We start from the raw sequence: 17,296 nt of genomic DNA, 5'->3' as shown, positions 1-17,296 counted from the left end.
GCGCCAAAGCAACTAAAAATGCAACAGAGGCAACTCCAAAGAGTTCTCATATTTTTTCGCCGATGCAGCAACTTCTTTGAAAACAGATGGCTGATGCATGCTGATGACTTTGTCCACAACTTAAATTGTTTGGTGGCAATAAAGTGGAGCGAAGCCTAAGCACATTTAAGCAGCAGCTTTCGTTTTCTTTTGATGTAAACAAGTTTGCCCAGCTAAGGGGATAAATTATACAATCAAGTTAACTAGGATTTGATCTTTTTAATTCCAGCGTCTGTAAATGAATATTGACACAACTATTAAAAGCATGCAAAAATTATAAAGAACACACATCCATAGGCCAACAAAGTTACAGTTTTGCAAAAACGCATATGGACTTGACTCTTCCTCAGTAAACATTTCCATTTTGGAATCGTTACAAATCGCATCAGGTTGTTCTTGGTCCATTCCGTTGATGGTGCAACTATCATTTTCCAATAAGACATCAATTTCTTCACTTAAATTATAAAATTATCACATTACTGCGCTTAAAATATATTTCAAAAAGGTATTATACCCCATTTCTTTGGAGGCACTCTGAACTTCTCAGCTTGAAGGCTCTGGATAAACTGCGAAATCCGAAGAGGCACATATCTCGCGGCACTCAACTGTATACATGCAAAAGTATGCAAGGAAATCGAATTAAATAATTGAGGCACACTGAACAAAAATGTTTCGGGTTGTATGCAGCTTGCTCCAGATTAAAAAGGAGGATTAGAATTGATTGACATATTTTAAGAAGAGCTACACACCTAAGTCAAAAGTATATTAGAGGTACTCAAATGAAGGATTGATTATTTAAAACATTTATAGGGGAAGTCCGATGCCTAAAACCACAAGTCCATCCAATTATAAACCAATCACTTATTTATTAAGACAATTTAAACTAAAAGAACATCCTGGGAGTATTAATGAATTAAAGTATTTGAAATTAAAACCCAAGCTACCAGATCGTATGACTGAAACTAAGAGAAAACCTTAAAGAGAACCTCTTTATAAAGGTATATGAGGACTACTTAAAATTCCTAATATCAGCAAAACATTTATCGCATTTAACAGATTGTTATCAGAGTTGATAGATTTTGATGATTTGTAAGTACCCATAAATTGATAAAGAACAAATTTCATTCACGGTGATCTCTCTTCGAAATCTCTAACTTCAATGTGATTTTCTTGTCACTTTGGGTCTCTTCTCCGCTCTTTTTTGACGGGTCTTCTCAGACTTATATAGTTATCTTATCTGAGTCACAAGCAACAAAAAGAAGATTGTTGGCTCTTGACGGTTCACTGTTTGCCTTGTTGTTGCCTCAATTAACACCTTCTGCCGTGGCGATAATAACGCAGACCCCAAACTGATTGGTAATCAAGAAAAAAGGGAAGGAAAAAATCGCTGAAAATGCCCGGAGACCAGCGAACCGCTCTTTAGCGTTTCGAGATGGACACGGATGAGACAAAGGCTGGCACCTCGGGTCCGGGGACATACCACGATGAGGTCGACTTCACCAGCGGATACGAGACTCAGTACCGCAAGGAGTACAGCCCGCTGAAACCGATCTTCGTACCGCCGCCGGATAAAAAACACGCCTGGTTCCGCAACTGGTCCACCATCCTGCTGATCAGCTTCCTGTCCGGGGTGTTTATCCTGGGAACCGTGATGCTGGTGGTCAAAGTTTTCACCGCCGGTCCTTTGCAGATCTTCATGATCGTGGCTATCTATGTGGCGATAGCCGCCGTGATGATTTGGCTGGAGGTGCAGTCCATAAAAGTGCGGTGAAATAATACATGTCGTGACTAATTTTGAGCGTTATCGCACTAACGAAATACGTTTTATTTTCTAACGGTGGCAATCGAACTGTGTTGTGCAAACAAATGCAAAGCTTAACTAAAAAGGAAGCGACTTTACTGATTAGGCGCTAAGAACAAAAAATTATGTCTTGAAATAAGTTCAAAGTAAAGAAGAAAATCCCAAAATCCATGTGTTTCTGTTCTGACTAGACAGTGCTTAAAACATTCCCCGATAGTTCATGTTCAATTAACTAATTATTTACAGCCCATAAATGAACGTAATCTAGAGAGCAAAACAACGTGGCCAGATAAAAGGCTTTGTGTCATTTAAGTGGTCAGATAAGCAAACAAAAGTAAATGAAAGAACCATGAGTTCAACCATGAAGCAACAATTCAGACCATTTAACTGCAAAATAAATACGCATTTTTTTGGCGATGCATAAGGGACAAACGTTGAAGTGACATGTTAAAGCTCCATACGCCAGAGAGATTAACAAAGCAGAATACATAAAAAGATGCCCTTATCAATTAACTAATTAAATTAAGCACACTAATTAAAAATTCATTAATAACGGCTTTGTGATGCAGAATGGAGAATGGAAAAGTAGTTATTTAAAGCAATTGTTTATTAAAGGAAATGCCACAAGCCACATCTGCGATTGTGTTTGGCACACAAAATTATTAAAATTATTTGCACTCTCACTTGAAAAAAGTAAAACCCAACGAATTTTCAACTATGCCAGTTGCCCATGGAAATAGTTTTCTAAATATTTTCACATTTGCATTTTTCTAAATCACTTCTGTAATTGCTTTTCACATGCCACTGGTGGAAAAACTCCGACTCCCTCAGAATTTCCCATGTTTTACAACAGTTTGCACACTTGTGTGTGTCATCAAGTTGGTAAAATTCTAGTTTAATAGCTTGAAATGTTACGAACATTCGGTCAGCGTAAAAACAGCCGGACAAGCTTATTTTTCACTTGAAAATTCTAAAAAAACGTTGTCCCATTAAACTTTAATTTCCGTTGACAATGGACGACACTTTTTGCTCTTTCCGTTTTTTGGTGCCACTCGAGACGGAGGCAACAGCTGACTTACCTTAATTACTCACAGGATTCCGAGCCGTGCTAATTATTTGCTGGGTGCACTTTTCCGCGAACCAAACGCAGGCGGAGTGCAGAAAGTCGCCAGCGCATTTAATTATAATGGCGCAAAGGGCGTCGGGCTTAGGCATTAATGCCATTTCCGGTCGCCGACCACCGGATGCCACGGCGGAGAAACACCACGGCCCTCCAACACTTGGTTGTGCCTCGACGTATAGAGCCCGGGTTGGAAACGATTTAACAAATAGAAACGAGTTACGGGTATTACATTTTGGTTTCAAGGAAAGTACTTACTACGTTTGAAATGATTTAATTAATATGCACCACCGAAAAATTGTATTATTATTATTGTGTTTTTGCTTGATATAAATATTTTAGATATTTATTTTCAAGAGTAACTTATATCATTGAATAAATTAAAGTGAAATCACAAAGGCAAAAATAAAATAAAATACAATTTAATAATAGGCTTTTTGTAATAAAAAACTAACTTAAGTAAACCTACCATATCTCAAGTCCGAGTAGAATAAGGAAAAAAAGATTTAAGTGTAGGTGCCACAGAAAGGTGCTTAAACCATATGTGATATACAAAAAATACAACCTTAAGCCAAAACAAGAAAATATTTTCGATATGCACATGCATTATTTTGCATTGATTTATTGCTCGATTGCCTGCTGGCTCAATATTGCACATAAAAGGCATTTAAACAAAAGCTGTCGTCCAGTTCGTTTCTCGAACTTTTTAAATATTTAAATCACAGCATTTTGCACAACCGAGCACCACCTCCATTATTCAGAGCTTGTTCAAGCCGGCTAAAAAGGACACAAATGAGAAACTCAATTGCCAAGCGAGTGAAGGACAACTGTGGAAATGCAAATAAAATGTTTGGCTGCAACGGAATCAGAATCCTAAGCTGCCCTCGGGAGCCAAGACATCAGGCTCCACAGCCAATTTGGTCACTGCCTGGGGAATGTGTCTTAGAATTTGTTTAAGTAAATCTCACTTGAACGCTTTTCATTAAGCCACTCAGCAAGGACGAACTAGCCATCCCGCAAGGAAAAATATAACAAGAATTGAAAGAATATCTCGCCCTAGCGGTGTATTTAATACATTGTAGAAACATAACATTTCCAACATATTTTAACTGAGATCCACCTCCTGTTACCTACTCTTTTTTGAATTTAATTAATATTATATACGACTTGATAAAGTGTTGCATAAGTCAACTACTAATGTGCAATGTGCGCTTAAAATTAATTGTACATTTCGCAATTTAAATGCAGTTTTTCACTTGAACACTCTCAAAGCCCACAATACATGACCAAATTATGTTAATTATTTGTGTAAATTTTCCATACTTAAGCGGCCTGTTTTTTCGCAATACATTATTTAATAACGACAGTCATACTTTGTATGATCACCGTACATACAATTTCACCAATATAGTGCGAAACAAACATTTTTTTACTTGCATCTACATTTTAAAGAGCTATATAGCTTTGTTTAAGTCCAAACAAAATGTTCTTTGCTTTAAATTAAACCAAACGGGAGAACCGTTTCATCAGTTCCAATGAGCTCTTTCATGTGCTAGCCAGCACCCATTTGAATATTCAATTAAGTCTAACTGCCAATTCAGTGATAAGACCCACTCCGAGTTAGTCGCCACCCCAAAATAAAGCCAACTAAAGGCCATCTAAAATGGCCTTGGAACGTGGCCTACTGGTGATAATTTCAGTTAATACGGGAAAGGATGACAGCAATGCGTTGAGCAATTTTCCCTGAGGGTTACCCAGCAAACTAGTAGAAATAAATAATAGTTTCATTTTAAAAAAGAATTAAGTTTCAGACTTGTTCAAGATAACAAGATAATTTCTTATTCAAATCCATTCCACGTTTTATCACTAATGCTTATACTAATATTAGTATTTTAGTTTTGTATTTCTAATTAATTTGTATCCGTATTTAGCGTGTCGCATTTGGGCTTACCTGCAGCGTCTTTCAAGTATAGTAAATTTGTGTTTATTCTGGTGGGGGGTACAGGTATGTCAAAGCATTTTTGTGACATCTCTTACTTATTTTATAACCAACAAAAGTCAACAGTCGAGAGGAGGCAAACAGCATGCATAAATTACTGCGAAGCGGCACGGAGACCAAAGTCCTCTGGATTCTGCTCCTGGTGGCCAAAGCCAAAGCCAAAGCCAAAGCCATTGCCATTGCCATGCAATGCTGAAATTGTGTTGAAATATTAAAAAAGAGGCCAAAACTGTGAGAACTGTGGCCAAATGCAGATGGGCGGCAATAAAATTCTTTCTCCATTCAACTTTTCGGACATTTTTCGGAGCCCCCTTCTTCGGCACTTTTGTTTTTGTATTCTCTGTACTTTTTTTGTATTTGTGGGATGCTAAAAAGGCCACTTTAGTTTTAACCACAAAGTTTGCTTTACTGTACGTATGTATGTATGTGTATGTGTTCGGTCGACCTCGTTGCACTTTTGTTTTTGGCCAAGGGGCATCGGTCTTTCATGTCATTTAACCATGTTTCGGCCAGGACAATCGGGCTCAGATCCTGGGCCCAGGACCTCGACGCAGGCCAGTGTTGATTGCCAGGCATTTAAAGTGTTTTCAATGTAAATCTATGTAAATACATGTTGCCAAATAAAAGAACGACTCTCGCTCCGAAGTGGAAACTCTCGTAAGGATAAATGGTACAGCCATATTTATTCGTTGCCCATGTGTGCACTCTTCAGACGAATCCTAAGACTTTAAGCCAGTGGCTTCCTAAGCTCTGCGGCATATTTATGCACATTTTTTGGGTTCGTATTTTGCTTTCATTTGTGCACTGTGTTTTTCTTCATTTTTTGTCTGTTTTCTTTTTGTTCTCTTTGTTTGGAAAAACCTTGAATCGGTCGCATTGATTGGACGTCCTTGCTGTTGATTGTTCTATATTTGTTTTGTTTATATTTGCTTTCGGTGGCACTTGCTGCATTTAATGGCATGAAAATTAATTTGACATTTAATACTGTTGTTGTATGGGGCGCCATTCGAATTTTTTTTCTTATTATGTATTCATTGTTTTTTGCTTTCACTACACAAACAAATTGCTGGCACATATTTTATGTATTGTTTTTATTGTCACGTGTCACCTACCAGCAAAGCCTGCATATTATAATTATGAATTGTGCAAATAAATCAGCCAAATAGCAACCTGTTAATGTGTTAATAATTGCCAGCCAAGTGTTGTTCGATGTGTTAATGTCTTGTTATCCCACCTGTGTGCGTGTGGGGTCCACAAGGCGTATGCTTGATTAATTTAATAAAATAGTTATGTCGGCGAGGAATACGGACAAAGTGCGGTCAAGCGTAGAGAAAAGTATGCGAGATACAATTTAAAATGGTGTTTTAACTTAAAACACAAATAAATTTGTTTTCTTATTAAAATTAACAAGTTAAGGTTCAGGAATTAAGGGTTTTTAACTACATTCGTATTTAGAAAATAAAAACCCATTCATTCAAATTAAAGTGCTTAAGATTTTATTTTAAACTTCAACGCCCGTCAGCAATAGAAATTAGTTATATTATGCCGCAACGTTTCCAAGTTGCTGTAGCTTATATACGGTTACACTTTGCATTACCCTCTACAGTAAGGAAAGTAGACTACAGATCGTATACGTAATATGTAAAAACCCATACATGGTTCGATTCTTAGCTGCAAGTATAAGCTTTATGACTAAACTTTACCTATGTGAGCTTATGTACGTTTAAGCGAGGCATTGGTTCACTTTTGATTGGATTTCTCTATAACATTCGGAAATATAAGTTCTGAACAAGTTGAATAAATACAGTTCTAAATGAAACTCTTACTAATCGTTCGAGAACCATTCCCTTAAAATTAAAGTTCAAAACAAATGAGATATATGTATCGGAAGCCTGGCAACCCTAGGCCATTACCAAGGAGACAAAAAGCTCAGAGAAGCGACGCAACCAAGACGAAAGCTCTCAATCCGTAGTCATTTTCCGGCACAACAGACGCAACATTTGCCAAAAGAGCAACGCGCGAGCTGCGTAGAGCGGAAAAGTAAAGTTCAGTGAAACCAGTACTGGCTAAAAGTTGCAATGAAAATTTAAACAAGCCACTAATAAAACCGAATGCAATCCAATTAACGCCAAATGCTCAATGAAAATGTGAAAAGAAAAGCGCAGAAAGTGCGAGGCCGAACGGGGAAAACTGTTTGGGGAGCAAGAACATTTGTGCAAGAAAACTAAGTGCAATAAACTGTGAATAATCCCAGAATTAGCGGCCTGTGCATCGGGGCGAAAGTGGGTGGGTGAAAAGCGGATTCGGTTCCATTCTATTGCTGAATGTCCACATTTATATTATGCAAATTAATTTCAATTGGTTTGCACTCTGGACTCTGCTGCTGTTCCTGCTGTTGCGGCTGTTGCTGCTGTTGTTGCTGTTGCTGCTGCTGTTTTGTTGCTCTTGGTCACGGTAGTAATGTGTAGTATCCGTCGTAGTACTACTACTACTACTACTACTACTATCACTGACACTATCACTGTTGCAAACTACAATCTACGTCCTTCCGGTTTTCGTATACACAAATTCGGCAACAGAGTTTTCCCAGCACCATTGCCAGTCCCCTGCGCCTTTCCATTTTCATTTCCGTTTCCCCTAATAACAAGTGTGTGCGTGCCTGGCTTGATTTACCGGCTTTTCCCCGGTTAAAAACTATGAAAATTGTTTCCCAAGAATTTTTAATCATACGAGAACGTAGCTTACAAAAAGGACGAGCTCATGGCAAGCTTTACGTGGGAAAGTAATTAAAACGCAAGGCAGGGGAAGCTTGTGTTTATGGCAGAGAAGGTATCCGGAAACTATCCCGAAGATGCCAATTACAAGTCGCTTAAGTTCACCTCTCGGTGGGTAATTTTTTTAATAGTTCACCCAACTTGATTGAAAGTTCAGTCTGGCACTTGATCAATGGGAAATGCCCGACATTTAATATAATTGTCGATGCAGTTCCTCAAGCAGATTGTGATTGATGCAGTTAGCTAAACAGTTAAAGATGTATCACCCACTTCTCAGTAGTCATCGACATTTGAAAGGCTGACCAGTTTTAACTTCCACAAAACACTTTAAAAAAAAGGTATACTTGCACACTTGCACTAAACTACAAAGACAGTAAAAAAATTGTCGGCCTTTTTTAATTGTATGTAATTTTACTTTTCCTTAACCTTTAAAGAACACACCATTTCAATATTTAAACAGCCAAAAACAGTCCAAAAAGCGCCCAATAAGAGCAGACTTTCAATCAAGACAAAATCTGAGCGCTCCCTTCGCATACGAAATGCAGTGGCCGCAGCTATAGTGCTGCTTATTAAAAGCCGACTTAAAGTATAAATAAACCCTCCGGTTGACAATAATATCAATTACAATACCGTCGGCCGGCAGAGTCAGCTTCCAACAATGGAAGACCTGCACGAGACTCTCATTAAAATCCACACAAGCACTCGCACACACAAAGGCGGTTCGGAAAGAAGCCAAAAATACAAAGTTGTAACAGGGCAAGACAACATTTATATAGTGCAGCAGTCAGTCGGTTGATGCTAAAGCTCGGCCACAAAACCTCGTCAGCACAATCACAGCAATTGCTGGTAGTATTCAGACGGGGAATGCACTGAGAACAAATACGAAACAGTGCAGGCCATCAAACTGAACTGAAATGAGCAAGTAATGCTACAAAGTGAACTAAAAGAGTCTAATAGAGTAACAGTCGCAAAATTTCTTTAATTCTAACCATCAGTTATTTGGATTCTTTTTCGATATTACGAATTTCCCTAAATATTATCAAATGTAGTATTTTCGCTCTCTGTGGAACTGAAATGGGAACGGGACTGGGACTGGGACTGGGACTGCGATTGGGTTTGAGAATGGTACTGGCAGCGATGGTGGGGAGTTCCGCAATAATGGGGAACCTCTGACAGACCAGACAGCCAGTAGTCCATGTGAGCCGGGACTGCGGCGGTAGTTGCACAATTTTGCACAAAAGCCAAAGCATAATCATGAATAATGAGCGTTTGTGATAAGTGATAAATGCCCGGTGGCAAATGCACAGGGAATTTAAATAAGATGGAAATTGTATTCATCGGGTCGGCCTGGGAAAACTTTTAAAATGGATCGATATTACAAAATTTGCATAATGCGATTTTCGGGTCGGGTTCAATATGTCAGTTGTGTACATATGGTAATATTAAGGCTCTCCCAAAGTAAGATTTTATAATTGTTTATTTTTAAAATTACTTCTCAACGTTGATTAAAGTATATTGTATGTATTTTATTCATTTAATCATGAATCTTCTGCTTGTGACATACTTTGCATCACACCTTTTTCAAAACTTGGCTAGGTCCTTTGTTGATATACTTGGCATTGCAGAAACAGGTTCCCATCCCATTTCCCACCGGGCAGCTCTGAGCCCGTTTTCCTCTGCTTCTCGCCCGACTTTTCTGTTGTCTCAGGCTTTTGCTCCGGTCTTCCAGTCGGGCGATTTGACCACCCCTTGGACTCACAGTATAGTTCGAATCGGGAATCGGTGCGGTTGAGTTCGGTTTGGGAATGCGCGCCAAAGGTGCTGGGCGCAAGAAAATATACAAATAACAAATCATTTAAAAGCAACATCTAAGCACATTTAAACGTGTTTAAATTTAAGAAAATGTTCCGGATTCTGTGGAAAAAATTAAATTAGATTGGGAGTTTTTCTTTGACTCAATATGATTGGTGTTTGCCGCAGTTCTTCTCACTGGGCTTATTTACGCCGTAGTTTGCCGTCTAGTTTTGTCAACTTAAATTGAAATTAATTTACTTTCTTCACATACTATCTGCCACATACAGACACATGTATCCGTATCTGTGTGCACATGCCGCTAAGTGAACAGCCTTGTATGCGATCAGATTTGAGCGCAGAGGTCAGCAAATAAACAAATTGTCGCACATTATGGTTTGTTAGACAGCCACGATTCATATGCAAAATAAGAATAGAATGGGAGAGGGCCCATCATGACTAGAAGTGTGCAAATTCAACAATTCCTGATACCCATCTCGCTGGCATATCAGCGCAAAAGTGCCGCCCTTTCGGGGTTTTCCCCAGACTGCATTCTCAATCACCGAATGCAAATCGCAGCGTGATGAACTCAGTCAAACTATTCTTTTTTATACATCTATATGTACATACATATAGCCGCATAGATATTCGTATTTATAGAATGGCGAAAGACGCGATGCGATTTGCATACAAATCACTTGAATACCCGCATTTAGTCGCACAGACGACGCCTGGAATTTCAATAAGTTAAAAGTTTGCAAACTAATCAAAATCACCGCCTCTTCTTCCAGCACTTGACAATTATGTAAAGCTTCTCTCGCCGAAAACAAGTTTGCAAACAACAAAAAATGAATAAACTCGTGGTACCGTAAAACTATCAAAAACTAAAGAACAAGTGGCAACAACCACACCCCACCCACAGAAACAACAAACGAAAACTCTCCAAAAGTGCTAGCAATTAAAAATAATTTCGCAGTTCCCTAACGAGCAGAACAGAGGAACACAAAATATAATAAAATCTCGAATGTCGCGCAAAATGTTGCAAGTGCCGGTAGCAACACTTGTGTTGCTGTCTCTGCTGCCGCTGCTGCAGATTGCCGATGTTGCCACTGCCGCTGCCTCTGCCGCAGATGCAACAGCAGCAACAGCAGCATCCACAACGTCAAGCGGCATCGATGCAAGCCTGAAGAATGCCAAGCTGATTGAGGCCAAAGCGCTGCCCGATTTGGCCATCCTGCAACGCGTTAACCAGGAAGACGAAAAGTGGCAGCAGGTCTACCGGTTCATCGACGATGGCTTTCCCGTCCTCGAGTTGTACGGCTACAAACCGATACCAGGTGAGTTTCCAGCATGGGAGTCTTACGAGGCATAAAATCATTATCAGTGCTTATTATGCGATGTTACCATTTGGGGAACTGAACAAATATCATTCATTTATTTCTATCAAATGGTTTATGAATTTTGGAATTTGTGTATATTGAATCCTATTTGTGGATATCATCGTGCGATATTACTACTTAGAGAACAGAACACATATTATTCATTAATTATAAACAAATGCTTTTCGAATACTGAATTCTTAGAATATTTAACGTGCTTAGGAATGACTGAGCAAACTACAACAATTTTTTATAATTCACAGTCTTAAAATGTTTAAGCCTAGCGGTGCTGTTGAGCAACAAGCCATTCGTAAACATGGCGAAGGCCCATCCTAGTCGTAGCACATCTAGAATGTGTCCCCGGTCCAGGCGAAAGGCATTCATCTCACTTTTATCAACAGTTGCTTTCACAACGTGCTTGTACAGCCACAGCATTTGTGTCTGAGAAATAAATTGTCAATGCACATTTTATCTTGTTGATAAGAGGGATTTAAAAGTTCTTGCTCACCTGTCGCTGAGGTCTAAAACTCGCTTCAAATTGACCAAATGTTTTCTCCACGGAACTAATAGTCACATTTATGTGGAGCAGGGCTACCGGGTATATGATTGACCTTAGCAGAGACTCCCCAAAAAGTTTGGCTGATTGCTGATCGTAAAGTATCAAGTGGAAGTTGGCTATGAAAAGGAAAAAGTTCTGCACTAAGGCCGTCCACACAAAAGGCCTGGCCAAGCGGTCGAACGTGTACCTAAGTCTGATGAGGTGTCTGTAGAAGACGAAGAGTTGGAATGACTTTCTTCGATTGTGGTGCACTTTGATGTCGTAGCAGGCATAAAGTATGATGATGCCCAAGTAGACAACTAATGATAATAACAGGGGCTGAATGCAGATAAAGATTACTTCAGATAGTCCCATTAAAATGTCAACATTTTGGTTGAAGCCCAGAACCATTAATTGGTTTCTTAACATGGGCGCCTGCGTAGCGATAATTGCCCTATAGGCTTGGATGCCAAATAGAAGCCAGTTAATTCTCGGCACCCTTCCGCAAAGTCTCTCGTAGCTGTAATAGACTCTTATAAATTGATTCAGAACCTGTCGCATTAGCTTACGATGATGCCTGTAATTGGGATGTAATTAACATTACAATAATGCATTTCGAAGTGAGTCCATTACAATTATAGAAATGTAATATGGTATTGCATAGCTTCACAAGCCCTTATAAATAAGTTCGGTGACTCTTTTGCAATTGTGAGAACTTCAAGTAAACTTCAACGTAAAACTCTACCTGTAGTGATAGGCAATTCCCGTGCTTATTAGTACATTCTGATATTTGGCAACTGTCAGTCCTATTGTGTAAATGAGCTGCAGTGGCTTCTCACTCCCAGGCGTTAGATCCGTCAGTCCCTCGCGAAACTGCACCAACCAGAATAGAAGGTTCATCAGTAAGCCCATCAGCAGATACGGCCTCAGCCAGAATCTGTGCACCGCCCCCACCAGAAAATCAATCTTCCGGTTCACTACGAATACCCGCCTGCCTTCGACGTATTTGTAGATGTTGCAACCCGAAAGCGTTGTCAGCACTTGCAGCAGCTGCAGAACGCTCTTGAGGCAGGACATGGCGCAACTAACTTCCAGACAGGCTGGGAAACTCCGAAAGTAGCAAAATGGAAGTGCGTGACGTTGACAAATTACTTCGTTCAGCTGTCCAAATGTTGATCATAAACAAAAACAAGGGACAACGCCGACTATCAAATACCCATTACTCAGTCAAATTCAGGGCGGAGAATCTAATGACAGCATGCCATGGGTTACATTAATAACAATTTTTAAATGATTAATTAAAATTTTGTAATTAACCCAATTTACATCTATACAAAATCGTAGTTCAAGCATAACCTTGACAGATTCGTTAACTTCTATAAAGTGTGGCATGTCAGTCTTTGTAGTGATACTAAATAAGAAGTATGAAGTATACATTCATAGGGTCGGAAACACTTTCTTCTACCGGTTACATAATTTTTAACGTTTTTAATATATGTACTCCATTTTAACCATTTCCTTTTGGGTTGGTATATGGAAAATAAAATACACTTAAAGAGATGCGGTCGATTTGTTGATGTTTAATTGAAATACCAACAGAGATTAAAGTTAGTAACAATCGACAAAAAAATTAACAAACATCGTATAGAAGCATTTTTAATATCTAGAAAAAAAGGTAAAAAACTTTAAAAAGGCAAATGCGAAATATTTTATATTTTTTGCCGGAAATAAATTTTAAATGCTGTAAAAGAAAATTAAAGTGAACAAATTAAAAGATATTGATATTGAACTCTCGCTATAAAAAACAAAGAATAACCTAAGAAAAAAATACAAAAGGGCAAGTCATGTCAATCACACATAAAATACAATAAACATTAGAGAACGCTATTGTCGAGTTTATCGACTATCAGATATCCGTTACTTAGCTATGGGATTACAAAGAAGACATTTTTACATTTTTGACAAGCTATAAAGTTAAGATTAGACAAGCAGACTCACAAACCTCTTAAAAGTGCCACTCCCAAACAAAAATGCTTAGATTTTACATCATACTGCTGAATGATTTTTAAGTTTGGTTCCCATATAAGTGAATACTAGACAAGTAATTAAGAATCATTGAAAATAGCTATTTTCCAACATAACAGTCCGCAACGCCTATGCCATACTAATACGAGTTAATTAAAGCCACGAATTTCGGCAAACTACACACCTACCCACCAAAAAATATAAAAAGTTATGTACCCCGCGGCAGAGCCCATAGTTAATTACTTGATTAGCATGCAGACAGGTGGGGGATTCAGGTGTGGTGAGCGCAGCACTTAGCCGTAAATGAAACGAAAACAGTTTACATTTTTAAGCGAGCCATTCCCAGGGTACCTTGGTAACTCTCTTTCTCCTTTGCATGTGCGATTCCGGTGGACATGTTCCGGACAGACCTGCCGTACACGTTGATTGTGCCCAAAATCGATGTGCGGAGCATTGAGAAACCGCGGCTGAAGGAGTTCATGTTGGAGCATGTGGTGCCTGGGAAAATCTTCGACAGCTACAACGGCAATGGGAACAGCAAGGAGGAGGAGGAGTCCTTCGGCAATGGGAACGGACACAAAATCGTTTTCCGTAAATTGGAAAAATCCCACAACAATGTTTGGCTACTCAATGGCCAGCAAATACTCCACAAGCTGCGTATCAATGAGAACCTGATGGCCATTGCAATTGATGGTTATTTGGGCGATAGGAAGTCGCCCTACTCCAAGCGCAATATCCAGGAAACGAACAAGTGAGTAAGGCCACCGGCACCCTTTCTGACACAGTGGGCTGAAATTGTGCCATAAATGTGTGCATTTTATAATGGATTTATTAGCTTAAAGTACAAATAAATACATATATAGTGGCAGCTTGAGGTATTAAGTTGTTATACTATTTTTGATTGCAATTTTTTTAACGTATCCTTTTAGGGCTTATGCAGAACCACTGTAGAGCACTTCTGCTGAGTTCCTAGTCCTAGTTTGTTTGCGGTCAAAAGTGCACTCATGCGAAATTTATCAGGCGGCAAACAAAGTTTTCGCTGGTCCAACTTTCGCACACACACTCTCGAACTTTTGAGGGTTTCCTCTTCCGCAATGCTAACCGAGGCCATCTCAATCTCGATCTGTGGACCTAGTTCCACCACATTCCCATAATCATCCACTGAATATTCGTGGCACATAAAGAACGAATCGGTCGATGCCTTTCCATTTAAGAAAATGCCAAATATTTATCATATGAGTTTAGAAAATGTTGACTTTCCGGGAGTAAAAAAGACATTATGCAAAATAGACATATAATACAAGAAACTTAGGAAGATAATTTAAGATGTGATGACCATTTCTCCCTGTGCATCATGCAGCCGCTACAACGACCCTCAGCCACTGGAGCAGCCGAACATTACGAATGCACATGCAAAGGTGGAGCCCGTTATCAAGGAATCGAAGGCCAGTCCGCTGATGTCCTTTTTGGCAAACATGAAGACCGGCACCAAAGTGTTCCAGCACTTCCTCTCCAAGAGCAATCTGACCCGCATCATGGACGACAACGCGTACACGGTGCTGATTCCGTCGGACAACGCCTTCCAGCGCTGGCACCCCATCGACTGGGGATTCTATCCGTTCTCCGTGCCGGAGTTCACAGAGTCGGTGCTTAGGAACCATTTCCTGCCCATGCAGCGACCCCTGCGGCTAGCCGATGTTCGGAATATGGACGAGGTCGTCGTGACCACCATGGGTGGCGAGGATGTCGTCTTCCACGGCCAACGTAAGTGGCTCCCATAAATATTATTCCCAAATTCAATTTATGACAACGGTATGTGGCCCTTCCCTCGATCGATAGCCACCCCCACGGTGAATAATGTGAGCATTATGTCCGACTACAACCTCTCCAATGGCAATCAGGTGTTCATTATCTCCGAGGTGCTCTTCGTCACCGAAGCTGTCGTCTCCAAATTGCACCAGGTAAGCTGATTATGCCTAGTACACACTGACGAAAACGCTTTTCCATGGACAAATAATACAAATTATTCAGCTCAGCATATTTGATACATTTTATATTTTGCTTATTCCGTTTCTAATAGATGCACAAGGACAAGGAGACGCCTCCATTGCTGGCATTCCCCTGGTTTGGAGCACAGTTCCTTTCCCATTCATTTTTGGCTTTGGAGAGAGATCCCCGATTTACCCAGATTACCAGGTAGAAACCCGAATATTGAATTAAGCAATTAAATAACCAAATCCTTTCCAAAAAGATATCTGAACAGTGCCGAGATAGCGCCCCACATTTCCGGAGCCAATTACACGTTCTTTGTGCCAGAGGATAGGGCCTTCGAAAAGCTGGGATTCGACAAGCTGTCAGATGAGGTCATGGTGAGTGCTGAATAAATCCTCCACAGTGGAGTAGGGATAACCACATACTTCTAGGCCTCACAACGCGGCGTTAAAATGTTGCTGAACCACTTCGTGAAAGGACGACTGTATAACCGTGATCTGCGCGACAATGAGGTTTTCGAGACGATCGGCGGAGGCCACATAAAGATCACCCGTAACCCGGGTAGCAACTACACCAGCGTTAATAATGCCCAGATTACGGAGAGTGAGGTGTTCGTATACAACTTGGGCACCATGTACTACCTGGACGACATCCTGTACTCGCACATGCTTCGCGACTTCGTGAGCAAGTCCACCAAGACGAGATCCAATCGGCACGGCAGCGATTCCGGCGGAGGATCCCGGAGCACCTCGCGGCCCAGCGACGTGGAGATCGTGCCCAACGAGTTCGAGGGGGAGCACAATGGCGGGGACTATGCCATCCACGGGGATGACGAGGACTTTGAGGATGAGATTATCACGCCCAAGGCGCTGCCCGTCCAGATCTATGAGTTACCCAAGTAGAGAGCGGGATCTTGATGGCTGGGTTAGTGTCAGAATATATATATCGCGAGTGCAAATGCGAAAATATTACAGGCGGCACTTTGAAATTGTTTTTGGGATCCCTCAATCGAGTTTCGAATCCTTTATCAGTATATTTCCGAAGTAGAAGACATTCCAGGCCCTTCGACAATATGTTTATTGTCGCTTATTTTATTTTGGCAATTAATTAGCAATATGTATATTATTTTTTTGCAATTGATCTGGGTTAGAGAACGAAAGTAAGAGGGAGGAGAGCGCTTAAAGCGTTTTGTATAGTTCTGGGCTAATTTTGTAACGAATTTTTCTAGTTTAGTTCGTAGTTCTTCATGTATATTTTAAGTTTAGCATTGAACGAGGCGGTGAAACGAAGTATACTACAAAATCAACATCAAGAGCAACAGCAACAGCAGCGACAACAGCGACAACAGCAAATATATAAAATCTAATCCTAAAGAACTTATCAGCGATTTAGACAAAGCTTGTAGACATAGCGAGCAATTGCAGCCAAACAAATTACTACAAATATTTAAAGAGTAAGCGAGTAAAATAAATCATTCCCGTAATATTGGATTTAGGAGCGAAATTTCAAGAAATATAAACATATACGTATACTATGCAAATTAGCGCTCATCAGTGTTTATGCTTTTTTGAGTCTATCCATATGAGGGAGCATAGCGAAAACATATCGGCTAAATCGGCGAATCGAGCCGCGAGCGACCAAAATTTAAGCGGAGAATATCCTTGGAGGGCATTGGTAGCGGACGGGAGCGAGGCAAGATATATCTATAAAAACGAGTATATTACGATCAGATATTGTATTTTTTAATTTAAAGGTATTGATATTTAATGTATCTGTGTATATGAACAACAAAGCAATGAGAACGAAGCATCCAATTTTATAATAGTTTGTTAAAATAA

The 17,296-nt window shown here is 39.9% G+C and overlaps 4 protein-coding genes across 7 annotated transcripts; 2 read left to right on the top strand and 2 right to left on the bottom strand.

Annotated features, from left to right (window-relative positions):
* Positions 1 to 258: 258 nt before the first annotated feature.
* On the bottom strand, positions 259 to 600 carry LOC122614917. Its single transcript, XM_043789662.1, has 2 exons — positions 554 to 600; positions 259 to 493 (listed from the first exon to the last, which is right to left on the bottom strand). The coding sequence occupies exons 1-2, from the start codon at positions 556 to 558 to the stop codon at positions 259 to 261; spliced, it is 240 nt and encodes a 79-aa protein (XP_043645597.1). The 5' UTR covers positions 559 to 600.
* A 775-nt stretch (positions 601 to 1,375) lies between these two features.
* LOC122614916 lies at positions 1,376 to 2,007 on the top strand. The gene has a single exon (XM_043789661.1). The coding sequence runs from the start codon at positions 1,472 to 1,474 to the stop codon at positions 1,808 to 1,810; it is 339 nt and encodes a 112-aa protein (XP_043645596.1). The 5' UTR covers positions 1,376 to 1,471; the 3' UTR covers positions 1,811 to 2,007.
* Positions 2,008 to 6,941: 4,934 nt separating this feature from the next.
* On the top strand, positions 6,942 to 17,284 carry LOC122614914. 3 transcript variants are annotated; one of them, XM_043789656.1, is made up of 8 exons: positions 6,942 to 6,999; positions 10,316 to 10,861; positions 13,875 to 14,217; positions 14,827 to 15,230; positions 15,306 to 15,427; positions 15,547 to 15,662; positions 15,718 to 15,835; positions 15,890 to 17,284. In XM_043789656.1, the coding sequence occupies exons 2-8, from the start codon at positions 10,549 to 10,551 to the stop codon at positions 16,358 to 16,360; spliced, it is 1,887 nt and encodes a 628-aa protein (XP_043645591.1). In that variant the 5' UTR covers positions 6,942 to 6,999; positions 10,316 to 10,548; the 3' UTR covers positions 16,361 to 17,284. The 3 variants fall into 3 exon arrangements, with proteins under 3 accessions (XP_043645591.1, XP_043645592.1, XP_043645593.1); XM_043789657.1 differs by having other exon boundaries at positions 6,968 to 7,004; XM_043789658.1 differs by lacking the exon at positions 6,942 to 6,999 and adding an exon at positions 7,108 to 7,245.
* LOC122614915 lies at positions 9,267 to 12,519 on the bottom strand. 2 transcript variants are annotated; one of them, XM_043789659.1, is made up of 3 exons: positions 12,187 to 12,519; positions 11,412 to 12,018; positions 11,122 to 11,344 (listed from the first exon to the last, which is right to left on the bottom strand). In XM_043789659.1, exons 1-3 carry the CDS (start codon positions 12,516 to 12,518, stop codon positions 11,141 to 11,143), a joined length of 1,143 nt encoding a protein of 380 aa, XP_043645594.1. In that variant the 5' UTR covers position 12,519; the 3' UTR covers positions 11,122 to 11,140. The 2 variants fall into 2 exon arrangements, with proteins under 2 accessions (XP_043645595.1, XP_043645594.1); XM_043789660.1 differs by lacking the exons at positions 11,122 to 11,344; positions 11,412 to 12,018 and adding an exon at positions 9,267 to 9,554.
* Positions 17,285 to 17,296: the final 12 nt, after the last annotated feature.

The sequence above is a fragment of the Drosophila teissieri genome, chromosome 2R (genome assembly GCF_016746235.2).
Source record: "Drosophila teissieri strain GT53w chromosome 2R, Prin_Dtei_1.1, whole genome shotgun sequence".
NCBI lineage: Eukaryota > Metazoa > Arthropoda > Insecta > Diptera > Drosophilidae > Drosophila > Drosophila teissieri.
The sequence above is the reverse complement of the archived record's forward strand: the minus strand, read 5'-3'. Positions and strand labels throughout refer to the sequence as shown.

Coding starts and splice junctions, on each gene's coding strand:
- LOC122614915 (XM_043789659.1), bottom strand. CDS start 12,518: ATGTCCTGCCTCAAGAGCGTTCTGCAGCTGCTGCAAGTGCTGACAACG. Junction 12,019..12,186: donor GGAATTGCCTATCACTACAG/GTAGAGTTTTAC, acceptor TCCCAATTACAG/GCATCATCGTAAGCTAATGC. Junction 11,345..11,411: donor GTTTTAGACCTCAGCGACAG/GTGAGCAAGAAC, acceptor TTTATTTCTCAG/ACACAAATGCTGTGGCTGTA.
- LOC122614916 (XM_043789661.1), top strand. CDS start 1,472: ATGGACACGGATGAGACAAAGGCTGGCACCTCGGGTCCGGGGACATAC.
- LOC122614914 (XM_043789656.1), top strand. CDS start 10,549: ATGTCGCGCAAAATGTTGCAAGTGCCGGTAGCAACACTTGTGTTGCTG. Junction 10,862..13,874: donor CGGCTACAAACCGATACCAG/GTGAGTTTCCAG, acceptor TGTTCCGGACAG/ACCTGCCGTACACGTTGATT. Junction 15,428..15,546: donor TCGTCTCCAAATTGCACCAG/GTAAGCTGATTA, acceptor CGTTTCTAATAG/ATGCACAAGGACAAGGAGAC.